Source organism: Barbatula barbatula (assembly GCF_947034865.1).
Source record: "Barbatula barbatula genome assembly, chromosome: 3".
Classification (NCBI taxonomy): Eukaryota; Metazoa; Chordata; class Actinopteri; order Cypriniformes; family Nemacheilidae; genus Barbatula; species Barbatula barbatula.
In genome coordinates, this window is record NC_136764.1 from 24,819,665 (window position 1) to 24,847,126 (window position 27,462).

The following is a 27,462-nucleotide window of genomic DNA, read 5'->3' on the forward strand; positions in this document are numbered from 1 at the left end:
TAAAACGATTCATATTCACATGATAGTATGACTTCAAGTTGGGGAATGTCATGTTACAACTTTGTTCTGGAGCAGAACCGATGCTAAAATTACATTCCATTTTGACAGATTATTCTTCATAGTCGATACATATTTACTCATGTTTACAATAAATCCTGTACTTGATCTGCAACTGTATGAATGGATTTCAAATGAAGCATATCCATATGATGGATACTACAAACTATAGGACCTATCCCTAAAGAAAAATACACCATTATTTTATTATCCTAAAACTGTATTAACCATTCATTACTATTTCTACAATCATAGTTTCTACAACCAAATATCATGGTTAAACAATGTTTACTGCAGTAGTAAAATATGAGGTTGCTATAAGTTTTAATACAATAAAACCAATAAACTATAGTTAAACCAGAGCTCTCAAATGTATTAATCGATTCATTCGATAATATGTGATAGCATTAAACCATAGTTCATTTTAATAAGGAATGAAACCAAGTGAACAAAGTATCACAGAAAATAAAATAGCCTACATATTGTTTGGTATAGTGGCCAAGTTTGGTCTGTATCATGGTCCGGCGGTGTTCCTCTTAATCTAAGCCAACTTTCTCCACTGTCTTGTCTACTATAATATAAGACCATAAAAGCCCAAAGAAGCACATTAAAATAAAAAACAAATTAAAGGTATTATCACGTTTGGCTGACATTCATTCATGGAAATAATCAATTGTGTAGAGAAAGCATATTAATGTACCTCTACTCTAGGACGAAAGCATCTGTCAACTAATACTTTTAGCCACTACAACAGTGTTACAAATGAGGAAAGTTAGTAAAAGTCAGAGTCATTGAGAGAGCGTTGCTTCAACTCTGTTGACTACAATGGAACAGTTTTTTGACAGCAATAGCGGTTCATGGAGGCTCTCAATAGTTCCCGGAAGTAAGGCATGAAGCTGTGGAAAAACAGACCGATTGTAACAAACTTTGAACCCATTTAAAGACGTAAGCAATTTAATGAAAAAAATGAAAGTATTTAAAAAGAAAACATAACTTCCAGGAACTATCTGAAGGCTCCGTGAATCACTTGAGAGTGACTCTCTCTCAACAGCTCTGGTGAAAGTAAGCATAACTATTCATTCCCATTTAACTAATTGGGTAAATAAAATGTTATAAACAAAGACAACTGGACAAGGGATTGTTTTCAGAGTAGTCAATGTAACAAACGGTAGTAGAGGTTAAAGATTACTAGACATTTTTAGCAAACAACACTAGTTTAACTTACAAATATTACAAATCAAATCAATGTGACTACATAGTTTTGTAAAATGAAATAACAAATAATTTTACAGTGTGGGAGGGAACACCAATAATATTTCTACTGGCTCAACGATCTGTATTTTTGACCAAAACTAGGCCTAATCAGTCTCATGCCTTACATAAATAAATACACATATGTGTCTGCGCATTAGTGGTTAACTAACAAAAGTGAGCAGTACTTACTGACAGTTTTCACCAGTCGAGCCGTTAAATATGTCTTAAGAAGTTCTATGCAAACAGATTACTCAAATCGATTATCAAAAAAACATGCTGTCTATTTTCCCCAAGCTATCACACAGGAATGTTTACTACGTCTAAAACTGACCACAAAACCAACGACTGCCACTAAACTATTTCTGCATATTCAGGGAAGAAACACAATATGACAGAAATAACAGCAAATTAAAATCTGAAAGACAAGTTATTTCCACAACATAATGAACAGAAGAAAATGTAGAACTGTCAGCACGAGCCTTGAAGTGGGTTCTGCCACAAAAATGTACCATGTGAAGGTTTGCTCTCAATTATACAACTGCATGAACACAATAACGCGACATAACCTGATGGAAAAAAGTTGGTGCAAGTGCACAATGTAATTTTTTTATGGAAATTTGATTGAGGAAAATGTTACTATTTAACACATTTCACACCGATGGTCCGCCCCTTTTTTTCATTTGTCAGCAAACAGGTAGTCCCGCCCCAAACTTGTGGAATCAGTTGACACATCAGACCTCTCAAACCACAGAGCCAAGTCTAAGTTTGACCTAAGATTGTTCTCTTCACATTAAACTGGGATGGGGAAAGTATTTAACATTAAAAATGTGTCCGTATCCCTTTTCAGCCACACACAAATCCTATTGAAAAACACAGAAGAAATCTGTTCATTAAACCAAGGCCACGAGTCAAATGATCTTCGTATGAATCCATAAATCAATCATATCAAATTGCTAAGCATCTATCACTGTTAGTTACTAAAGAGATCAGATAGTTGACTTCTATTGCCCTACATTTCTGGCTGAAAATGGCTTTGCTTTCTTCTCGTTCCATTTCTAGAACTTGCCAGAATGCACCTGGTGGTTTCCCATGTGCTGTTCCTCTCAGCTTCAACAACAAATGTGTGTAGTGACAGCCATTGGCAAGTATTCATGCTTCACTGCCCAGCAGCAGATACCTGGGATTTAACTCACAAGGCAAAACATTAAAATCCCAGACCTTCACATAAAAAGCACGCTACACAATTGCCATCAAAATGTCATCCCTGCATTAATCCTCTGCAAACTCTGGACTGTGCTCTTAGCGATACGCTCTTCCAAAATAGTAAGGAAAGACCTCTCTAAGTGCTTAGTGTTTGAGACCAGTCAACCCAGTCCAGTCTCGCAGGGATTAGCACATCATATTTACAGGAGCCTTGGGTCACGATGGCTGACTCATCCAACAAGCAACTAATCCATTTTCGACTGATTTGGAGGTTGACTATATTTAACTGACCTAATATGTGGACCCTACACAATGACTGTTCTTGTGCAGTACAGATGCATTTAATCCATCTGTGCTTTACAGTAGCTATTACATAATTTGCATCAAAGGGCTGTCACAATATCGGATTATCAATATTTGTTTATCGTTGCCAAAATAACTCACAGCAGAGAAATCTTTCTTACCAATGAATCACTCAAAATACAAATGTAAGGAAAGCAAAGATGAAGGGTTTGTACCCATGGCTCTTAAGGTAAAACTTTAAAGTTGGCGTGAAATGGAAGTAACGATCGTATTATTTTACGTTACGTTTCGTTTTAGAAAAACGTTAAAAAAAAATTTAATCGAGTGCACATATGCAGTAAGTCACTTCAATATTTAAAAATCGATATATTGCATAAAGAATATGATTTTTCAATATTGATTTTATGCCGTAAAATTGTACGAATAGCCACCTCCTAAAAAATTTATGAATTGCAATGAGATTGTTCTGGTTTGTCTAACTAATAGCAGGAGGGAACACTTAGAAACAATCATTATTCACTTTGGTTTCCTATTTAATTCTGCTTATTTAGCAGAAATTACACACATTACGTTTGACAACAAGACCCCTGCGCTCCCTCTAGCTGTGTTTGGACATAAGAATGCGTCTTAAATAAACGGCCCATAAAAACACAACCCAAATTGCAGCAAATTGCGTATCACTTCCTTAAAACAGATTAGGTGAGAAGTCATTCAGTAAACCAACCGCCTAGAGGATTTAGAAAAATATGTAGTTTTGTACACCCCAAGTATACTGAATGACAGTAGAGTATGCTTTTGGGCTATTTAGTGGCTTTGGAATGCTTTTTTAATATGGTATGCCAAGGACAGTATGCTACTTTAGATCACCACTACTACAAACTGTTGGCTTCGGTGGAAACAGTTTTTATGTCATTCAAGGGTGTTCAGTTGATCTATTATCCTCCAACCTTGACACAAAGTTTTACAATAAACCACTCTACTCTTTTTTTCTTCCTTCTTTCTCATTGTCACTCAGACGTGAACAGAAAGAAACAGTTTGCTTGTGGGGCTTGGCTAAAAACTTGCTGTTGTTCTTTTTCAAACTGTCCCAGTGCAAAACTACCAAAAAAAGTGTTTTTCATACCATCATCCAATTGTATCATTGGGGCCCTGTTATTCTCAGCATGAACTCTTCAAAAACAAAGTTGACACTTTTAAGGGCAACTCATTCTTAAGCAACCGTAAAATGACTACAACTGGTTGGCCTGTTGCACGATGAGACTGGCATCAGTGGAAATGTACAAATGTCACGTCTCAGTATTATTTAAGTGCAAGGGAGTGTTACCCTAAGATCGTGTTCCTTTCAACCGGTTATTCTCAATTATTCGCATCCAGAGTAAAAGTGTACGTCTTTGCACTCACTGTGCATATTCATTTTGTCTTTTATTTTGTATAAATCAAATTTCTGCATCAAAGTTTATGTGCCATCAGAAAATTGAGACCCACTGTGGCAAGCCATCGCACGATCTGTACAGGAGCAAAATCATCTTGTCTTTCACCATGAGTCGAGGCCTCTGGTTTTGTTGTTTAGAAACATTGAGTGTATACTTTGGCTCAGTTCTGTATCCAAGTTTTGCATGCCTTTTAAAGCAGTTCCAGAAGGCCAATTTGTATGCATGTTGAGTAATAGAGAGAGCTCCGACAATCAGGGAAATAAAAAGTGAACACTATTTCACAATAAGACACTTTGGTTTCCTTTTTCCCGGTGTGCTGCTGTGAGAACATTTAACAAGCGCATAACTTTCGTCAGTTTCTTGAACACAAAACAAGTACAGAAACTCAGCGAGGGACAAAATAATTTTCACGTGTTTCTTGCCCTCGAGGCCTGACGATTTTGCTTGGTCAGGACGCATCTACGAAGTAGAAATATACATGCACGGTGGTTGATGTACTGATGTAATGAGTGACTGTGGCACCTGCTTCGCGATGCCATAAAATTACCTATTTTGTCTAAATGGTTCCATAAAGAACCTAGAACATTTCTGTTTCACAAGATGCTCTTTGCGGCAAAAAGGTTTCTTCAGACCATAAAAAGGTAAGAAAGAGATGGTTCTTTAAAGAAGATTTGGTCGTTCAGCATCGCTGAAAAAAAACCTTTAAGTATCTATATTTTTAAGAGTGTTGTATATAACCAAGCAAAACTTAGATATAAACTTACAGCATCAACATGGTTGACTCTTTTTTCCCAAAGAAATGTTCACTCAACAGTTCTTATAAGAAACATTTCTTTCTTACATTTTCAAGAACCCTTTTCAACCTTTTGTAAAGCAGAATGATTTTACAGATTTTAAAGCTCAAATTAGTTTAACCTTAATAAACCTTTCAGCCAAAATTGTTCTTTAAGGCACTATAAATCATGTTGGGCAAAATTGTTCAATTAAATATGGCGTCCCTTCCAATTCATGAGTTACAATTTGAATTGAATTGGCCACATCTAATATGCTTTTGAATTGGAGTTTGAATTTAAATGATAAAGAGACATTTACTGAAATGTAATTCAAAGCCCTCAAGAACATCTTTGGTTTATAACTTGTTTCAATTCATTATAGAACAAACTGTTTTATTATAGGACGAGTCTAAAACACATTCTCAATTCAAATGTTTTATTAACAAAGTTCGGTAGGAGCAAGTGCAGAAAACTAACCCGGCTGGCTTTCTATTACCAATCTCACAATCAGATAACTAACCTGGCTAGCTTCCTATTTAAGAAGGACGCACAACCCTGTTTACAAATCTATCTTTACACTTAGCCAAACTTCTAACTTTAAAGGGAAGTTCTCTTTCACAACCAAGTAAAATTATTGAGTATATCCTTCCTGAGATAAATTCAGCTTTCAAAGTGAAACAACACTAAACCACAAGCTCACCTCTGAGGAGACTCGGGATCAAAGCAGGTCTTTGCAACATCAGTGACTGCAGGGTCGCAGCAATCACCATCATCATAATCATAGTAAATGCTATTGCACTCTGGGTTACAGACTCCATCCCTCCTCTTCCAGTTGTAGCAGGGCCCCATACGCAAACAGTCTCCCCCATCGTGGCCGGTGAGAGGATGGTCACACTCCGGATCGCAGCGGCGGTTTCCCACCTTGGCAATGTGGCAGTTGCTGAGAATGAAGCGTCGTTGCAGGGAGGTGTTGTAGACGGTGTGGATGCTGAGCTCCAAAGTGATGTTGTAGGGATGGAAGGCCTGTTCCAGAGCCAGATGTTGGAGCTGGATCTGTTCCTGAGAGACTGTGGGGTCAGTCCCGTCATCCTTACAGATATTCACGATGCGGTAACGCAGGTGCTTCTCCGCCTGCAGCTGCCAGTGCTGGTTGTAACTGAGGGCTATCTCTTTGTTGTCGCACACGGTCACGCCACAAGGGGGGGGCTGGAATGGAGACACAAGTATTGGCTCTGGAATTGGAAGTGCTTCAATGACTGGGTTGTGACGGTCTTTGTAAGGCACCCATTGATGCTTGACCTCTGAGAAATCCGCCCAGTGGTCCAGGATCGCGGCTTGTCTCTCTGCACTGTGGCGATGGCTTTTAAGAAGCTCCTCTTGAGAACGTGCATAACCCCATAGAGCAACGCCTCCTAGGTGCCCGCGGAAACCATGTTCGCGATCAGATTGGTCGCCGCTCAACAGGAACAGACGACAGGTCTTCATGTAAGAACTGTACAGGTCGCCTGACTGCTGACTGCTCTCGCCGACCTTGGAGCCGTCTATGTACAGCGTCATCTTGTGGCCGTCATAACTTGCCACCATGTGAGTCCAGCTGTTCGGCTGGTAGCGTTGATGTGCTGTGACAGTAGTAGACTGGAGTGCCCGGTCCGTGCGAAGGGAAAAGAAAAACCGGCCATCTTTTCTTCCCGTAGGGTCAACGGTCCGGATACCGACAGACCAGCCTTTGTCGCTCAAGGGATACGAACAGTTGTCAAACACCCCTGAATAAGACAACAAACAAAGGCGTCAAATTAACCGAAATGGCAATTCATCAAGTGTCAAGATTGAGTAACTGGTATTCCATTATCTAAAGAGTTTAAAGGTTTAAGTAATTTCCATTCAACAAATACACCGATATTCCCATGCTATGTTTGTAAGGAGTCACATCTGGCAGCCAGATGTTACAGTTGAAGGACAGGGAGAGGTCGGGGAACCCCTTCACCCTCCCAACACGCATATGCATGCATTACATACACACTCCGATGCATTATTCCCTCAATACCAGAGAACGAAAGATGGGTAGTTTTAAACTAAATATCCTGAGGGCCGTGGACCACACTGAAATTTAATTCAATGGAAGAGCCTCAGCCCCTGCAGATGTGTGCCTGTGAGCATGTAGACTTGTTATGCAACGATGGCTGTTAATTTTTGCATGTATCGACCCTGAAGTCATGCATTTGAAGATAAACCTATCCAGAGCTCCATCCACTTGGATGATACTGCATTTTAAGAGCCTAATTTCTTATCTTACTGTTTTCATAACGTCTATCCAACTAAATAAAAGCTCCTAATAATAGTGCCCCCGAGCTTGAGTGCTGAGTTTGGCTCAAGATGGACAGTACTAAAGAAAAACGTTCTCGGTAACCTTGTTTGATTGATAGCTTTGATATGATAAGTCGTGTGTGTGAGAGAGAGAGAGAATGTTGAGACATTCTGCTTAGTATCACTCTGCTTAGTTACTGAAAAAAGTAAGCGAAGTGATCATTTCCAGTAAAACCTTTGAATGCTCAATTGGCAGAGCGTGAGACTTTTGCAAACTGGCTTTATAACAATAGATTCGTCCACTGAATGTTACGAGAAAGCTTTTGACCTCAGAAGAAGCTGGAGCCAATGATCATCGAGTCACTCGATTTTAGCACTGATGACGTGAAATAACACATCTTAACAACGTTTGCCTCTGGATGGTTGACGCCCTGATTTATTTAAGTGGTTTATAAGATTTTACTACACTGATTTTATCCAAGTGGTGGATGATTTTAAGATCACAGGATAGATTCTCTAAGTAGGTTCTCTCTGAGGTCTGATCGATGACTCATGGACTCATCAGTCTAAGTGTTGGTGTCAAAAACAGATGAAGACTATTCGCACACTATGAGCACTACTTCTGAATGCATGCTTTTTGTCATCCATGGCAGAGGAAAGCCTCATGCAGGTTACAAGCGAAGATCTTTGGGCTTTGTTCTTCTTGCTGGGAACAGGTCTCAGAAGCATGTCCAGATATAATCATTTTCACATTTACCCGATAATGCATGATTCCCTGTGGGATCCAGCACCTTCTGTGATGTTCCTGAGTTTACATTAGGATGCTGAATTATTACTTATTTCTAAAATGATAACAGGTGCATTGAAGGGATTCTTCATTGAGAGGAAATTCTGTCAATAGTCATTTCAAACCTGTACGACTTTGGTAACCGAACAAGGGTGGTTCTCATTGTTGACTTGCATTGGTTTTGTGTCTATACAGTACAATGCAAGCCAATGGCTGCAACTGTTGTTTGGTTACCAACATTCTTCGAAATATCTTCTTTTGTGTTCTGAAGATAAAAGAAAGTCATACATGTTTGAAATGACAAGAGGCTGAGTAAATAATGACATAATTTTCAAAATTGAGCTGTCCTTAAAGAAAATATTAACTGTCAGCACCGGTTAGTAGAACAACCTTATCTGCCTGTAGTTAACCATATAATTTAATTAAAAGCATTCAACTGTGACTGCATACCATTTGAATGTCAAAACACTCGGCCAACTTCTTGCTTTAAAAATGTTTGGAGTATATCAAACAACTGAGGCGGATGGCAGACAGCTGTCAGCGTGAATGCGACGTCCAGAACACGTAGCTCGTGAATCAAACCTCACAAACGCAGACCCGCACATGAACTAAAACAGTTATTTCATACAACAGGCCGGACACCCGGAGCATGTGATGGCCAATTTTCCCTCCAAATCTCCACCCTCCATCTCTTTCACCTAACCATCATCTGATGTCTTCAAACAGAGGACACAACTTAATGAATGTGCACGCTACATGAACTGAAGCAAAGGGTGCTGAATAAATGTAACTTCACATAGTCATATGAGTGGAATTTTTGGTCTGTGTGCCTCTTACAACGTCCAACATTTTTTTATTTATATTCTGCTAATTATGAATGACGTTCTTTAAGTATTTACAGCTGTTTTAAGTAATAACCAATTACAAGTAACAAGCTTGTCTTCCACTTCTTAGAAAAACTATTTCGGGAACTCTCACAAGAAAAGAAGCCTGCATCTTCCCAAAAGCACAAGCATGACAGTTTGTGTAAGAGAATAACATCTGGGAACAGACACACCCACCTGCTATGATGGCAGGATTATTTTGTCCCCCCTCCGGCTTCACCCACAGCTCTAGAGTGAACCTGGAGCGTGGCAGATCTATGGCAAACGCAGGGTTGACCTTCCGTCGCTCCGCCTGACCGCTGAAATACAGGGCCGTCATCCACTTTGCTTGGACGTCCTGCGCATCAGCCCTCCAAAGGTCTCCGGGGGCGCTCTGCAGCCCCTCCCGCTCCCCAGAGAACTCCTCACTTTCTGCAGAGTAATCACTGCGAGGAAAACGGACGTGCTTCTTGCCCTCTGGGACTTTTCCGGGTTTATTCTGCATGTCTGTAAGGCTGCGTGCAACCCTTCTCATTGAGGAGGAGCTGTCCATCATATCACCACCCTTCTGCTCCCACTGCACAGATGGCACGTGCGTTTCCTTCCTCTGTCTGTTTGGTATTGTTCTAAAGAGCTTGTTAGACTTAATGACTTTTAAGTTGAAACCCTGTGCCTTGTTGGTTTCTGAGAATGGCTGTTTGTCTTTCTTCCTTTGTTGTTTATCATATTTGTCCTTTTCATTTGTATCCCAGCTTGGGTCATCGCGCACTTCAGCAGCAATTGTGCCATTGGAGCTGCATCCATTCGAACAGGACCTCGCTCCATCAGTTGTCCTCGCGTGCAGGTCGACCAGGCGGGTGTACCGCCCGAGCACAGCCGCTAGGGGGTAATGTTGCGTCGCGGAGCGCGGGGGTCTGCTGCGGCTGATGGAGCCGCACTGCTCTCTGGCCGCAGCAGCCAGCGCTCTGTCCGCTCTCTGCGCCAGCGTCCGCTTATACCTCTGCGCGTGATCCGACTGAGCGCATGTGTGATATACTGCGAGGACAACAGCCAGTAGTCTCCAAAACATCATTTTATTCACGGGAAGCCCCTAGTATGACGTTAGTGGTACCGTTACTTCAGTTTTTAAAGAATAGAATTTTGCTTATTTGTTGGTCTGTTTGAAGGACTTGTTTACGATTTCAGATATAGGTCGGGATGTCTTCTAATAACGGGGTGTATAAAATGTTTTTACATGCAATGTAGTTGCATAGCATACACATTAGATGTTTTCATCAATTCATCTGAAGCAGTTCTCGTTTAGGTCTTCGTTTCAGTGCATTCAAGTGGATATAATCAGGTACCTCCCTTACGATTTATGTGCTATTGAATGTCCCAAATAATGCATTTACTTTCTGTCCTCGGGTCCAAAAAGAACGTTTTGAATTTCAAAATTCCCTTTTAGTGCGCTTCGGACATCGTCCACAATGAAGGAAGCAAAGCCTAATTGTACTTCACTCGTTGTGGTCATTTACGCGCGGAATAATGTATCCCCATTTTGGTCCAATAAAGCAGCGTTGATTCAGAAATACTGTTGTGTCCAGACTTACATCGCTTGTTGTCTGTTTAGTGTAAGATTCACTGGATAAATCTCCGCCTTGCCAAGATGTAACGCTGGATAAAGGTTATTTAAGGTTTCGCCACCTTTCACCGGTGCGCAACGGATCGCCTCCAAGCGTCTGCGGTTGCTGTTAATCCTGCGTAAAAGCTTTAATAATTAAAGTCAAGCCGATTTTTAATTGAACAGTGGTGTGATTCGGATAACATGGCGCTGTGAAAGTACCCTGAAAAGAATTTTATTGCTCTTAAAATGTGCATTGATATCCAAGAAGGTACTGGACGTAAATTGTTCTTTTTGTGCTGATGGATTTATCCTCTGCTCTTGACGGTCGATGATCTGATGTGTGCAGGTTGTTCCCAATGAAAAAGACTCTTTGGATCACGTTCGGATGGTGCAGAAACTCCTCTTGCGCGCCGCGCGTCTATATTCCCAGCCGCGCTCTCCACAACAGATTTGCTGAAGATCAAACTAGCGCGCTAAACGTTTTATCGGTTTCCTCCAGCCTGACATCACAAACCCAACCCCTAACTCAGCCACTAGGAAAGAAAACTTCACCTAGGTCCAACCCAGCCCCTAATTTCTATTGACATGTAGCTGCTACACATACTTCTGTGCTGCAAGGCAGAGGAGACGCACATCTGTCTGACATGTGAAGAGGGAAGTAGCTAAACATGGCAGATGTAGAAAAAGTGAGAAATGTGTAAACACTATAAAAAAGGATGGACTATAACCAGTTCCCATGCCCACACAGGTGTCTGTGCCCCACTGTGTTTCTGTACAGAGGCTTTGCAACAATGCAACTGTTGTAAGAATTGTTTTTAAATGTTTTTTTTTTATTTGGACCACTTGTAAAAAACGAGTAAAAGGGAAAAGCCACAGTCAGGTTTGCAACATCTTAGGTTGCAATTATATTTTCAATGGATTAGGAGATACTTAAAACCTAAACACTTGTGTCTAAACTGGTTTGAATAGCAGTTTTGTGTAGCACGTTTTTAGTAAAAGAATACACTGTAGCTAAGGCTCTTTGTGTTATTTTAAACGTTTGGGAATCTATTGTTTATTTTTTGATAAAAAAGAGCTGGTAAGTTAAAAAATTAGGTAAAGGTTTGTAATGTTTTTTTTGTTCTTGAGAAAAACCTGTACAATAGGCTGCTTTATCAAAGTTATTATATTATATTACATTATATTTTATATATATATTAATTTAGCATTTTTTAGATTTATTCATATTTTAAATGAGCATTTATTTTAACATTTTTGGTTTGTATGTACATTTTAGTTTTAGCAATTTTGTTGTATGCTTTTGTCATTTTAAATATTGTTTTGTTTATTTTTTAGGTTGCTACATAAGATTAATTCGTTTTTATTTTTGTTTATTATTAAAATTTGATTGCTTTAAAATAATTTCCTTTTATTTTTGACGCAATGTTTCAATTTTATTTTTGTGTAAAGTTTTTCCAATAATTCTTAGGTCGAAATTAGATTTCATTACAATGAACAGAAACAAAACAAATATTTTAGTTAACTGAAACAACTCTATGCTATATGACTGCAATACTTTTACAGTGAAAAAAAATCTGCTTTTTTCAGCCATCCTTTTAGAAAGTTGTTTTAATACACCAGGGTGGTTTATGGAATAATCCCCCAAAAATACATACTATCATACTATTAGTAACATGATTTTTATCAATGTTTTGTTACAGTCATTTGACTCCGGTCCAGTCATTGTGGAAACGTGCAGTTTAGGAAAGCCTCAATGGTTTCCACTGTCATTATAATTACCATCATTTTAGTGACCAGTGACTACAGTATATATAAACTGACCATAAAAGATGATTTGAAATGATGTTCTTGATTATATTTGAGAGAAAAACACACAGTTTGTATTAATGTGCCCAATTCTTTGCAAAGTATTATATTTTTAATGCAATCCTGCTTGTGTAATGTACTACAAAGTCATGAAGCACTATTGTATAATCACATTAAACTACTTAAATACTAATGTGCAACAGTTCCTTCCAAAAATATCTATGCATTCACAGTTTCAGCTTGGAGTTCAAGCAGGTCAGTGCAGGACAACAGAGCTTGCCTGTCAAACTTTAATGTGTGGTGTGAGTACCTTTACTGTTGTGTACAGTGAATAATAGCCCTGAAACAGCCTTCAGCGGCGCAGGTGCATGTAGAGTGATGTGACTTGCAAACCGGTAAATTGGAGACCAAAGAGCATCTAACTTAAAAACTCAGCACTGGGTTACTCTGTAATGGTCGAAAAGTTGGATATGCCGCCGTTTAATTTCCGAAACGCAGCAGTTTTTCGCCTCACTGTTTTTGTCAGGCTCAATTTGCAAACAACCCAGACTTGGGGTAACTGGCAGTTATGGCAGGGGCCCCTTTAGGGGTAGAAAGGGTCATAACAGTGGGAGGTAAGAATTCCGCAACCGGCCGGAGGATCTGCCTGCAAAACATTCAGCTTTTGTGTATAAAGTGCTTTGAGATACAGCTGCAACTGTGTAAAAAAAGTGAATGGCCGCTCCCGGGCCTCACCCCCTGCAAAGGACCTCGAAGAGATTATCCTTCATTTGAGGCTGCCCTACCCCAATCCAATTCCAAGTGACCAGAAAACACTATAGGAAAATCTAACCTGATGCTGGACATCTAACAATATCCTAGTTCGGAGTCCAAAGGCGACTCCTTAAGTCAAATCAGACGAAAATCATGTAAAGACCGTAAGAATTCTCAATAGACATTTTTAAGTGACATTTTCTATAAATGACAAAACTGTTATTCCATTGCTTGGGAGACAAAACCGACCGCAATGAAAGAACAGAACATTCCACAGAACAGATATTTGAAAAGATACAGTGAGGGAAACAGGTGTGCACTGTGTGAACTATCACGTCATTTCCTAGTTAGTCATGGCTGGCTTGGCTTTAAGACTGGATTATTCGCAGTGAGCATCTGACTGCATTTTTTCTTTATTTCCCCCTTATGTTCTAAATACGGCCTACATCAAAAAGAAATCTCATTTCTTTCCAGAGAAAGTGGTCACTGTTCATCTTCAACTATACGTCTCCATGGGCTTTCAAACCCCTTTTCAATGTTCCTATTAACTACGGTGTCCAATACACAGACTGCGTATCCTTTTTCTATTGTCTTGAAAAGCTAATCTGATCTTAACTCATTTCTGTGAGTTCATGTCAGTTTTTTATGCTTGCATCATATGGCTGTCTGCGTATGTGTGTGTGCATACATGTATGTGTGGGTTGGCGGGCAGGAGGTGGACAGCTGGTATTTGTTACTCATTTTCAGCGTTGCCCATTAATATCAAAGACAGGCATCTGATCGAATTAAAATGCCAAACTTTTGAAAAGATTTTACTTTGTTGTTGTTTTTTGGATAGTCAACGCAAACAAATGATTGGTACCTTATGTCTTGCCGTGTCAAAAAGTACATTTTAAGTGTATATTGTTTAATTTGCTAACAATGTAGTATAAGAAAGACCAAAATGAGTCAATGCTAGCCCTTCAGCCAAAGAATAACAAATTTCCCTTTTTTGTAGTAACAGAGACATGAATTCTGCATGATAATAGCACAATATTGGCACATCCTTTGGTGTAATTTATCACTTTTTCTCCAAAATACATACTAACGGTGGCCAATGGCTAAAATATCTGCAATGTATTTGAAATATTTTATCATTTAAAATGGGTTTATTATTATTATTCCTTTAGAGCCATAACAGAAGCACTAGAGATTTATAAATGTTTGAAATGGCAACCACAATTATCCCATTTGTAACTGAGACACAGAGCTGGCCAATGTGAATGGATTCAACTCATCCAGACCTTGAGCCTAAACTCTTTTGTTAGCCGATCTTAATTACACCCGATTTTAAATGATTAATAAAGAACATCTGAATCAACAAAAGTATCAGAGGCTTTGAAGTGAAGCAGGTCGGGGAGAAAGAGCAATGCTGTATTACTACACTGCATGTGAAAAAAAGATCCGCTCTGCCAGAAGAACAATACTGGAGTACACAGCTTATCTGTCAGGCAAAATTATTTTCGTTTACTAAAATTAAAAGTTTGGAAACGTGAATTTTCATTGAAATGAAATAAAATACTGACCCCAAATTTTATGGACAAACTTAAATAAAGAAACATGTAAATGCTGCCTCAAAAATAAAGTGAACAAAGTTGAAAGCACTAAAAGTATTAGAACTAAAATAAAAATGTTTTAATCTTATATAGCAACGTAAAAAAAGAAACCAAAGAATTATAAAATGACAAAAACATATACCAAATTTAACTAAAATTAACACCAAAACAAAAGAAGCTAAGCTAAAATATGAATGAAACTAAATCAAACCTATATTAACTCTATACTGTGAGGTATCGGTGAGGTAGAATTGGCTTTCAGGTACTGTTATTTATTGTCTAATGTTGTCCAATTAGACAAATGTGTTTCAAATGTCTGTAAAGTTTAGTTTAATTTGTGTGTCAGTTCTTTTCGTCAATATCATAATTTCTTTATTATTATGGCTCTTGGATAACAGGTAATCACAACATACATTCATCAAATTTAACTGTTATATTTTATTTAATCACTAATAACTAAGATTCCTACTTTTCCAGCGTATATGAGATGTATCTAGGAATATGTTGTACATCGAGTAAACACATTAATATACTTTATTAAAGGGATAGTTCACCCAAAAATGAACATTCTCATCATTTACTCACCCCTACGTTTATAAGTGTATACATTTAGTTTTTTCTCAGCCCAAAGAACTATATTTGGACATTTCTGGGACATCATTGAAGAAACATTGATAAACAAATAACTACATTAAACACGAACATATAAGCTAAGTTCCAATATAATGCAAGTGAAAGGTTACATTTTAACTCTGTGTTCATTTATTGGTGATTTGTGTGTGTTTATATTAATCAGTTATTGTTTTTGTAACTAAAAGGCAATTATAAAAAAATGCTTTACTAACAAATAACTGTTTATACCTTACCTTAGAGTCCAAGCCTGAATCTGTTTGTTTCTCATGTTAATAACTCCCCCTGCTGTGTAAAATAAAAACTTCAGTCATGACTGTCCACCGACATTAGAATTAAAGTGACAGTTCACCCAAAATCTAAACTTCTCTCATCATTTACTTCTTCAAAGAAGGAAGAATGCTTGTAACCAAACAGATCTTGCCCACCACTGACTACAATTACACCGGTAGCCAAAAGTGCCACAGAACTTTCCAAAAAATATCTTCTTTTCTGTTCAACAGAACAAATACATTCACTTACATTAAACTTACATTAAAGGGATTTCTCTCCAGGACTGTACGTGGAAATCTTGAAAGAGCGTCGGCTTTAGACCTACATCGGTGGTCCGTGTTTGTGTAGTGGGTTGTACAAATCTTAAAGTCTCTGATGGGACATTTGCTCGGGTCAATCTATACGGATGACAGAGAGCGGTGCAGTTATATGATCACAGAAGATATTTTGGACCGTGAAGGCAGGTGACCACACAGTGGGTGGTATAGAGAGCTGAATGTGCTTCTCATCTGCTATGAGGTTGTGTGGAGTAGGACTGTGGGCTACTGATGTTGACTTTTTTAGATTTGAAGTACATCATAAAATCCATAAAAAATCCCTATGGCAAGTTTTGTTCATTTATATAAATGCACTTGGGAGAGGTTTTTTATCAACTCAGTTTCGTTACATATTGGGCTGGTTTTCCACAGGACTTAGTCCTATGCGCAAATAATTGTAAGAGGTGTCTAAAGTGAAAACAGCTTGGAAATACATCAGTGCCATTGTTTTGTCTCAAAATACGCAAGTAATGTTGTTCTGTAATGCAAGTTTGCAAAAAGTACTTAAATATCCCAATTGAACCAGGGCCTATTGGCTTAAGCTGAAACATCTCCACAATTTTTAAGGATCGTTCTTTTTTTTCTTTAGAAATGATGCTCACAGAACACAACCATGTGGTCTCGGTTGTGGAAAACACACGTGCATGCTGGGAAATTGTTGAGATTAAATGGGTAAATGAACACCAAAGGCAAACGACCCACTATAAACACATAACCTGAATGTTCCATGACATTCATGCGTTACAGAAACTCACGTGTCCTCAACATAATAACAGTAGGTGTTATTAACAAACAACTCACCTAATGAGATTTTGGGTGTGATGGAGACGGCACACGCGCACACACACATTGTACGACACACGTTTACATTATACAATAACAATGATATAATACAAAGTAAGTTAATATGGGTATCTAATAAAACCTTTAGATTTATCAATCTAATACATAGGCCCCTTACTAAAATGAACTATTTATTGTAAAACTAAGGTCATTCAGGTGTCAATCAACAGGCTGTAATTCTGTAATTCAAACCATGATTCATTTTTATAAGTAACCCAAACTTTGGCATTTACAACAAACGCTGTGGCCAAACGCCTGCACTTTCCCTCCACGTCGGCAGGTGGCGACCATCATCGCGTCCACTCGGGGAAGTTCTCGCGTGAACATCCTACAGAGAGCGGACTGAAATCTCTAAAGCCTTCAGAGTTGTCAACAAATCTCTACGAAGTGGCATTTTCACTATTGCAAACCAACAGACCCAATGCGCGTCTCTCACCCGCAGAAGACGCGTCTCCGTCGTGCCCACACGCGCGCCCTGTAACGTCGGTTCTCTGTGAAAGTTTCGAGCGGTTTTCTCGTATTTCTGTCGCTTAGCTGGTTAGCGTAGCTCCCACAGCCGCCCGGATGCGGTGAAGACCCGCAGCTTTAGCTTCAGCTCTGGTCTTCCGACGCGCGCAAGCGGCTTCAATCATGTCGAGCGCTCGTCAGCAGCAGCAGCAGGCTGGCGGTGCGCCGGGATCTGTCCCCGGAACGAGCTCTGGAGGTACGAGCAGCGGGAGCGGCGGGGCGCAGAACGGGAGCAGCTCGGGTAACGGGGTGTCTTCGCGGACTCTGGGATCGGGAGCCGAGGGGCAAAGCGCTCGCATGGGTTCATCGAGCAGGAAAAGACCCCTTTGTAACGGGCTTATCAATCCTTACGAAGACAAGAGCAACGATTTTGTGTGGTGAGTGGACGAGGCTGCAGACATTGAAAGGCTGTTCTGTCATCACAGTTCTGTACCCGTGTTATCGTGTATTCGCATTAAAATGACCGACTTCGATTCCAAACACTGCATTTCATGTCCAAACTTCAGCTTTTCAGAAAGGGGAAGCCAAGCTTGAACGTGTCATGCCTTTTCTTTTTTTTAACAGCCCCATATGTTTCGAGATGATAGAGGAAGCTCACATGACAAAGTGTGGCCACAGTTTCTGGTGAGAAGTGTTTCTTTTCTGAACCTTATCCGCTTTCCTACATTTCTATAGATTGAAAGATTTTGATCAAACGTGTATGCTATCATTTCTCCTCTTTAGTTATAAATGTATACGACAGAGTTTGGAGGACAGCAACAGATGTCCGAAATGTAATTATATCATTGACAACGTGGATCAACTATACCCCAACTTTTTAGGTATGTAGAGTGCCGTGGATTGTATGTTTTATAATGAAAAGACTGCAAGTGGATATATGAAGGATTATTTTACTGATGTCATTTATGTAAAACTTTTATAGTAAATGAACTAATCCTGAAACAAAAGCAGAGATCTGAGGAGAAGCGTCTGAAGAGGGATCATCCGGTATGTGCATTCTGCTTTTCATGGCATTTGACCGCAAGCATCGGTATTTGCTCAGAAACTGAAATTAATAAGATACGCCAAGACATGTTTACAATATTGTTCCTAGAGATCAAGATATTGTGTTGAGAATAAAGCACTTTGACATTACATTAGGATGATATAAGGGAATTATTTTACATTTAAAAATACATTTTGGGAGATCTGTTCCTTAAAGGAGTAAAGAGAAAGTATTAATGTTTGTAATACATTTCTTATTGTTTATTGTTCATGTTTTCTATTTATTTATAGAACGGAACCAAATGGCAGGTTTTCCAAGACGTCCTTGGCGCAGATCAAGAGAATATGGATTTAGCGAATGTCAACTATGTGTTAGAATACCTGTTGCAGAAAAAGAAACAACTTGAGGCGGTTGGTATCTTCTAGATGTCATTTTTGTTTACAAACCAACATTAGAGGATTGCACTTCTGGGTTCTTCAGGCACTCTATAATAGATTTGTTTACTTTGAGCTAAACATGACACAAATGTGCTGTTTGGCGTTGAGCTGGCACATTTCCGAATGAAAGGATAAATGCAAGAATTAGCAGAAATCACATTTATTATGATTCTGGTTAATATGATCGCCTCTGCTATAATAAGATGTGCTGGTACATCCCCTGACAAGATGTTTACTGGTAAAATGTATTATGCATGTATACTGGAAACTGGTAAATACACACCACACCTCTGCTGTGTCAATACTTTATTTGCTAATCCACATTTCGAATGTGTATTCGCAAATAAAGTCATGTTTGAGGATATTTATTTAACAACCTTTTGCACCACTATCAAATTCAAATACTACACTACCAGTCAAAGGGTTAAGAACACTTTCTTGCTTATTCGTTTTCTTTTCACATTTTAGAAAAGAGTTAAAAACCGTGGAACACCACAAACAGAACTATGAGTATTGTGTTGCAACTAAAGTCTTAAAAATGAAATAAAACGTATTATATATTAGCATCTTCACCCTTTGCCATGTTTTTTAAACAATATTAAAAGAGTTCCCATCTTTTCTGAGCTCTTATTGGCTGCTATTGCTATGCAGTTTTTTTTACAGTTTACGATTTGCAACACATTTTTTTGTTTTTTGTTTTATGATGTATAAGGTTTCACTTTGCACAATTCTATTTTTGTCTATGAAACTAGACTTTCAGACATTTAAGCATACACCTTCAGATGAAAACCATATTTAAAACGATTATAAACAGTTCATTGAAGTGTTCAAAGACTTTTGACCGAGAGTGTTCATTGCCTACAGAGAACAAAGAAGCTTCTTGCCTGAAGCTCCCTGAAGCTGGTTTAGTGATATCACAATACAAACAATCCAGAGGGACTCGCTGACTTTGGAGTTCTCCCTTAATCAACTATTTAATATTGTTTTTTTTTGACTATCTGTGATATCCCTCCACAGGAATCCCAAGCTGCTCAGCGCCAAATCCTGATGGAATTCCTAAAAGAAGCCAGAAGAAATAAAAGAGAGGTTTCACAGCTTTGTTTAAATAATGTATAGTTTTTGATTAAAATAGCTGTAAGGTCAATAATGTCTCTGTTGTCAACAGCAACTGGAGCAGTTACAAAAAGAACTGAACTTCTTGGAAGAGGATATTAAAAGAGTTGAGGTCAGTTCAATGAAGAGCCACAGAACTTTCATGAAGGGGTCTTTTTACAGAGCCTTGCACAGCGATACTTGTTTCTGTAGATGTTTGAGATACTTTAAGTAAAATGAACGATATATCTTTTTGTTAAAGGAAATGAGTGGCATGTACTCGCCAGTGAGTGATATGGACCACAATTTAGACAGCACTGTCCCCCAGTTTGAAGCTCCCTCTCCTGCACCCAGGTAAGACCAAGCTCATTTCAAATCAAGTCAGCATGTTAAAAAGATACGTTGCTATTTTAAAACATCAAGCATATTTCTATATTTATGTTCTTGCATAATATTGTCTCTAGTGCCTCTATTGTCTCTAGTTACCTTAGACTGACTAAAGAAAATAAAGCCGATAAGGGCTCACATAGATAAGAACAACTTCAATACCGCTTAAAACACATCTCGGGGTGAGACCTCAAGAAGTTGCCTAATAAAATGTCAAGTGTACATTTGTACAAATTCTAGACAAATATTGACTACTTTGAGATGATTTATTTTTGAATTGATGATTTGTTTTTATAGATACATTTGTTTTGTGTCATAGTTTTGATAAATTGACTATTAAGTCGCCTTCGAATTGTAAGGTTCTGTTTGCATTCTGAGATGGTGAGCTTCAAAGAGTTTGCTTTACATTTGTTAATAGAATCTTTTGTTTTAAAAAAAGTCCCCCAAAGGTTCACATTTAAAAAAAAAAAAAAACACTTTGTTTACATGTTAGAATCACAGTCACAGAATATGAATATGTTAATAACTCAATTTTGAGACAAATTTCAAATAGAACCTTCCGATGCGAAAATTGTACTATAATGTGGAATTTAAAGAATATGTGACTAAAGTTTTAAACAATAATGTATCAGCACACACACATAGCACAGTTTAATTTAATATAGCTCTTGTTTCCTTGATCTGTATGTAAGAATGTTGCATATTCGTCTTTGCGAGAACAGCCTAAATAAATTCCCAGATTTATAACAAAAGTTATTTAGCAATCATTTATTGATATGATTTTACTTTTCTTCTTGAACAGTAGTTTATATTTAGAGACAAATTCTAGCAAAAGTCATGTCTGTGATTGATCATGTTACCTACAAAAACATCACGTGTTGCTCTGCATACTTGCTCAGCTGTTGCGTGTGTGGTCTAGAGAGTTATTACAAACACTGAGGTGTGATACATAATTCAAAGTTTGCAGTAGGTGGCACATAACCTATATGGTGCTATAACAGAAACGGCTTAAGCTAAAGAGACAGTGTGCCATGCAGCGTTTTCCATCGAAAATAATCTCTTTTGTTTTTCATTTCCAGCAGTAGCATAATCGACCCCACAGAATACATTCAACCCCCTTTTGGTGGAAGCTCACAGGTCAAATTAAACTTTTTTTGTTAAGTCTGTTTTACTATTGCCTAGTTATGATTTTTATTGTTGTATTCTCATATTTTCAGGGTAAAAGACAAACTTGGTACAACAGCACTTTGGCATCACGGCGGAAGCGATTAACCGCACACTTTGAGGATCTGGAGCAGTGTTATTTCTCCAATAGGATGTCTCGAATAACAGGTTGCTTTCTTTTCCTTTATAAATGACAGGACTGAGAATTCGTTTTTTTTCTCCTCGAGATGACGAAATGCCTTTGTCTTTTATTAGATGACAGCAGGACTGTTAACCAGCTCGATGACTTCATGGAGTGTCTATCAAAATTCACCCGTTACAACTCTGTGAGGCCCCTGGCCACCCTTTCATACGCTAGTGACCTCTACAATGGCTCCAGTATTGTGTCCAGGTAAGATCACTAAAATATTATTCAGAGTTTAAGATGAGCACACGTTTTGTGGAATCTTGGTTCAGTTTCATTCTTGAAGATACCAGCAGAGGGCAGTATTGTATTACTGAATAGTGTATCCATTTAAATTCTGTATGCTTGTTAGATATTTCCCTCATTGTGTAGAAACATTTTCATTAGTTCGGACAGTTTATTAGGGATCTGGTGGTTAACATCATGTTTTATCCTCATGTCATTTCTTCCTCATGTCAACACAATTTACTGTTCTCTATTTATCTGCCACACATGTTCATTTATGGAAGGGGATGGGAATGGGAATGATAAAGAATTCAAAAATGTTTTTTGATAAATTTAGCATTTTTCACTTAAGGAAGGGGCAAATTGTTGATTATTACTATATTACATCATATAATACATTTCGTATGCATATTTGTAAATACATTGAAATTTGATATCATGTAAATTACACATTTCAGGATTTTTTTATGACAAAGATTCAATAATACAATTTATTATGTTGATGATGATGATGTTGTTAATATGGGCAATTCCACCTAGTGTAATGTAAAATTGCATTGCATTGCATTATAACATCACACATATTTTTTTTAAACATGCCTGTATCCGGTCACCTAAGAGGTGATGGGTTGTTCAGCTACATTACAGTTTTTCTCTCTCTCTCTCTCTCTCTCTCTCTGTGTGTGTGTGTGTGTGAGAGAGAGAGAGAACTAGAGCAGAAAATGAGCATGCACTGTCAGGAGAACTCGTTGTAGAACTCGTTGTTCTAACACTTGTTCACTCTCTCTCTCTGCCTCTCTCCTCTTTTTCAGCATTGAGTTTGACCGAGACTGTGATTACTTTGCAATAGCGGGTGTCACTAAAAAAATTAAAGTGTTTGAGTATGGAACTGTGATCCAGGATGCCGTGGACATTCATTATCCTGTCAACGAGATGACATGTAACTCTAAAATTAGGTATAAAGAGTATCTGAATCAGGGGCTGGCCTGAATGTTCTCACTTATTATGCAATGGCACAACAGGCCGTCACATTTGTCTTACTGTCTCATTGTCCACCAGCTGTATCAGCTGGAGTAGCTACCACAAAAATCTGTTGGCCAGCAGCGACTACGAAGGGACCGTCATTCTGTGGGATGGGTTCACAGGGCAGAGGTCAAAGGTCTACCAGGTACTGAGGGTATCTGTTTCTCATGGTTTATTGGATTGGGTTGCAGCACTTTGATCTGGTGTTTTCTATAGTACATTGGGAGCTGTAATTTCTTTATTTGGCACCTTCACTCGAATTGATTTTTACTGCTTGTTCGGTTTAGTTCATTAAAATGAGCTAATGCTACATTATTCTCAAACATTTTATTCCCAAACAACTTAATTTCATTGCAAGCGATTGATATAAATCTGATAAATGGATGTTTGCCTAGTTTGTAAAGTAATTGTTGGTTGTAACCAGATGATATCTGGAAATCCATAACCAGATCTTTATGTACACGTTGGAAAGTGATTTGTGCATACATTACTTATTCATTTTAATCCAGTACTTTTTGCCTGGGAACATTTTAATATTCTGCTCAATAAAAATCTCAATGTCTTTGGTATAAAAAATGAGATGACCCATGTTTAACTTGCTTTTGAGTTTTTATCAATTATTTCATATTTATTCTTCAAGACTAGAACAAATGTGTTCATTCTTATTCCATTGCATGGCATTTTATGCTTTTAAAGTCAGATACTGACCTCTGATTTTCACAGGAGCATGAAAAGCGATGTTGGAGTGTGGATTTCAACCTCATGGATCCCAAGCTCTTAGCGTCAGGATCAGACGACGCAAAAGGTATTTCTTCAGTTGTTGCCTCAGCGATTCTTATTGAGACATTCTTGTGTAAATACTCACAAATGGGTTGTCTTATTCCCAGTCAAGTTGTGGTCCACCAACCTGGACAATTCAGTAGCCTGCATCGAAGCGAAGGCCAATGTATGCTGTGTGAAGTTCAGCCCCACCTCTCGATATCACCTTGCCTTTGGTTGCGCAGGTACAGGGTTTTTCTTTGTGCGTCAACGCATATACATCATTCATTTGAATTGATCGGTTAAAACTTTTTGGCCTGTCTGAAATCTCATGTAGACCACTGCGTTCACTACTACGACCTGAGAAACACTAAGCAGCCCATCATGGTATTCAAAGGCCACAGGAAAGCGGTATCCTATGCCAAGTTTGTCAACGGGGAAGAGATCGTGTCTGCGTATGTATACACATTTATCTTTCGTTAATGGAATATGAATGTCATGGGTGTATGAGTCATTGGCACAAAGTTATGTCATGTTTTTCAAATGGAGTGTAGAAGTTTCTGTAAAAACAGATCTTGTGGTTTGCCGTACAAAAAGTCGGGCTGTACTCCCGTTTAGAATAAACATTTGTGTTAGCATAATGTCTCTGCCCTGTTCATATCATTTTGTATTTATAAACGCATATAGTACACGTATATAAACATTTATAAATGTTTAATTGCTGAACAGCCCTATTCACTTACCCTTGATGTTACTTAACCTTGACAAACCGCTAATGAGGCTAAAGATGGAGACCATTTATACTTGAATATTTTCATTGGTATTTGTGATGCTAAGAACTTGTGATGTTTACTTAGTAGCCATGTAATGATCTTGGAAAGCAGCACTGAAATTTTCATATATTTCAATCATTGTTGACGATTTTGGCTATCGGCCTCAAATTTCCTAATCCAAGTACTTACAAAACCATAACCACAGAACCGTGCTACAAACCAAACCATGAGAAATTTGAACCTAATAACTAACAGCTCATGTATTGCAAACCAAACGGCTAAGCATGACATTCCTACAGCTCCACAGACAGCCAGCTCAAACTCTGGAACGTGAACAAGCCCCATTGCCTCCGCTCCTTCAAAGGCCACATCAATGAGAAGAACTTTGTGGGTCTGGCATCTAATGGAGACTATGTAGCATGTGGTGAGTGGGAGTATTGCTATAGCCTCCATTTAGAAGTGTAAAAAAGGGTTGTTTTTATTTCTAGTGCGACTAATTTTATTTGCTAAAGAATGAATAAATGTACAACTCATGATCCTTTTTGAATCAATAAAAAAGCCATTCATTAGGGTCATTTCCTTTCCCCACAGGAAGTGAAAACAATTCGCTCTACCTGTATTATAAGGGGCTCTCCAAGACGCTTCTCACTTTCAAGTTTGACACTGTGAAGAGTGTCCTGGACAAGGACAAAAAGGAGGACGACACCAATGAGTTTGTCAGTGCGGTGTGTTGGCGAGCACTACCTGATGGGGTATGACTTTGTGTCTATTGTGGATCACGTTTGATTTAACATTTGATGTATTGCTAGATTATGGGCAACAAACAGTCAAACCAAAAAACATTCAGACACCAGATATCATTTGGGATAATTGTTTACTATTGGCTGCAGGAAACTATAGTTCATTTTTGTAAGTGAGGATGGCAAAATAACTACCGGTTAAGTTGATCAAATTTGGGACCAAATTATTCAGACACCTTGACCTCACACTTTACCTCCGAGTTCTTGTCATATTTTATTACTGTTTTCTTAACAGATAAACCGTAATAATGTTGACATTTTTGGTTTGACTGTAAGGGTGGTCGGCAATGGGTTTAACTTTATTTAAACGACCAGTCTACATTTATACACAAAGCATACAATTGATTTCTGACAATTGAACAGCACTGGTGCGAAAAAACAAAGGATACTAAAAAGTACAAATAAGATCGTACGAATTACCCACATCATAAAATAGCGACGATTTTCTGTGAGAAGGTGATGGATGATCAGGTGACTTGCATGAATTATGAAAGTCGCCCTTCCTCTTTTAATCATGTCCCCTCTTAAAGAACACATCCTCTTTCAGATCCCACGTGTGTTATGCACCTTTAAATCTTGACATTTTTCCAGGAAAAAAGCAACAATAATTATGTGCAGAATCAATGTGCTGACTCAACTGGGATTCTGCTTGGTCTCAGTTAATTGGCGTTCACATCCTTGCATAAATTACTCGGACATGAAATGTCATGGTCCGTGTGTGCATCCATCTCTTCATGGGAATAATGAAATAGAAACTTGCGTCGAGTTTTATTTCAAACACAGTCATTATGGCGAATCCATCCCGCCTGTTTTGCACGTTTTGTCAGTAATACTAAAATATGTTTATTTTTCCGTTTTGATTTTTCAGGAGTCAAATGTGTTGATTGCAGCAAACAGTCAAGGAACGATAAAGGTGTGTCATAATGCATGAGCAGTATTAACTGCTGAGAGCTGGAAAGATCTGTAGTCACCAATCACTCGTATATTGAATATTCACAGTTTTTCTCCCGAAATTAAAGCATGAATCGCACACTAAAATATATTATTTTCTCTTTTCTAAAGGTACTCGAGCTAGTCTGAAGCCCTGGAGCCCTTACAGAACTGACGCTTCACTGGCACTTTCATAAAAGAGGGTTGACGCTTTGAGCAAACATTTCCAGGAACAGCAGAACTTGTTTTATCAGCAATACATTTGTAAAAGACTTGATCATTCTGCGTGGTCATACTATGGCTGTATGTGAAATGTTGAGATCTGAATGTTCGGACCTGTACGTGCTGACAGGGAGCTGGTCGTGAATGCCTCTTTTTGACGAAATGATTAGAATAAAGGTATTAACAAAGTCATTGCTGAATATCTGAACATCTTGAAATGTGGAGGGAAGCGTTTGGTTTAGACCTGTACTAGAGGCGATTCTAGCAACAACAAGAGCTATGAGACATTTAAGGCCAAAGCACAAGACCATACCACAATGAAATCCTTTTTGTTGTATACATTTCGATTCTTTTGAGCCTGTTGTGTCCATATACTTTTTTTTCCATACATTGTGACTGTATATCTTTAAGATATGTATAAGCTTTGGCATATTCCGACAGTCTCCCCAAAGGGATTACTGGACCTTTTTTTTTGGTTGGTATGTGGACATTATATCTAATGTATACATAATGTACTCAATTTGGTATTTACATTTAAATCGACTTGCGTTCCTACACCCAAACAACCTTGGTATGAGATTGGTGTTCCGTGTTTTCACATCTTTACAGGCAAAGGGCGATTTTTCTACGATCATCATCGTGGCCGTTACACATGGTCACGCATTTTTAAGCGTGGACTGAATGATAACTGGTCAGATCTTAATGACACTATGTATACATTATTTGGACTATTTAACATCACAACCGTCACATTGCTGCTCTCTCATCTTTGGGTTCTTGTACAAGTGTTATTTATTTTGAATAATTTATAGAAATTGTGTAAACATTGGACCCGTCATAGCCTTTAGGTTTTAAGCTTTATTCACAAGTTCTCCGTTGCAGCCCAGTAATTCTGTTTATTATTTACTCATTTTAACACATTCATTTGAATAAATAAATGATTCTTTTTTTCATTGGTTACACATTGTGTCGCTCTTTCTGATTATAGTCTGTTTTGGATTAAATCCCTTACTTAGTAATGTATATTTTAAGACGTACACGTATCAAGTTATTTATTCATTGCTGGCCTCATTCAAGTCTCTGTTTCAGAATGTACATGAAGTGTGATGTCAGAGCCCATAAGGCAAGCACTTCCAATCATACCTAGCTGTTCATCAGGGTCGTAGGCTGTAGTACT

General features: G+C 38.4%; 2 protein-coding genes across 2 annotated transcripts in view; one reads left to right on the plus strand and one right to left on the minus strand.

Annotated features, from left to right (window-relative positions):
• The window catches only part of pappa2 (pappalysin 2), a gene marked incomplete at its 5' end in the record, with an annotated part of 64,251 nt that extends 54,202 nt beyond the window's left edge, over positions 1 to 10,049 (minus strand). The window contains 2 exons of the mRNA XM_079451963.1: positions 5,724 to 6,786; positions 9,176 to 10,049. Coding sequence (XP_079308089.1) covers positions 5,724 to 6,786; positions 9,176 to 10,049 — 1,937 coding nt within the window. The remainder of the gene's footprint in view (positions 1 to 5,723; positions 6,787 to 9,175) is intronic.
• Positions 10,050 to 17,102: 7,053 nt separating this feature from the next.
• cop1 (COP1 E3 ubiquitin ligase) lies at positions 17,103 to 27,245 on the plus strand. Its single transcript, XM_079452993.1, has 20 exons — positions 17,103 to 17,681; positions 17,869 to 17,928; positions 18,028 to 18,125; positions 18,227 to 18,291; positions 18,580 to 18,699; positions 19,744 to 19,812; positions 19,892 to 19,951; positions 20,081 to 20,172; positions 21,285 to 21,342; positions 21,423 to 21,537; positions 21,625 to 21,760; positions 22,591 to 22,734; positions 22,838 to 22,946; positions 23,525 to 23,606; positions 23,689 to 23,805; positions 23,898 to 24,015; positions 24,633 to 24,757; positions 24,925 to 25,085; positions 26,002 to 26,046; positions 26,196 to 27,245. Exons 1-20 carry the CDS (start codon positions 17,428 to 17,430, stop codon positions 26,211 to 26,213), a joined length of 2,046 nt encoding a protein of 681 aa, XP_079309119.1. The 5' UTR covers positions 17,103 to 17,427; the 3' UTR covers positions 26,214 to 27,245.
• Positions 27,246 to 27,462: the final 217 nt, after the last annotated feature.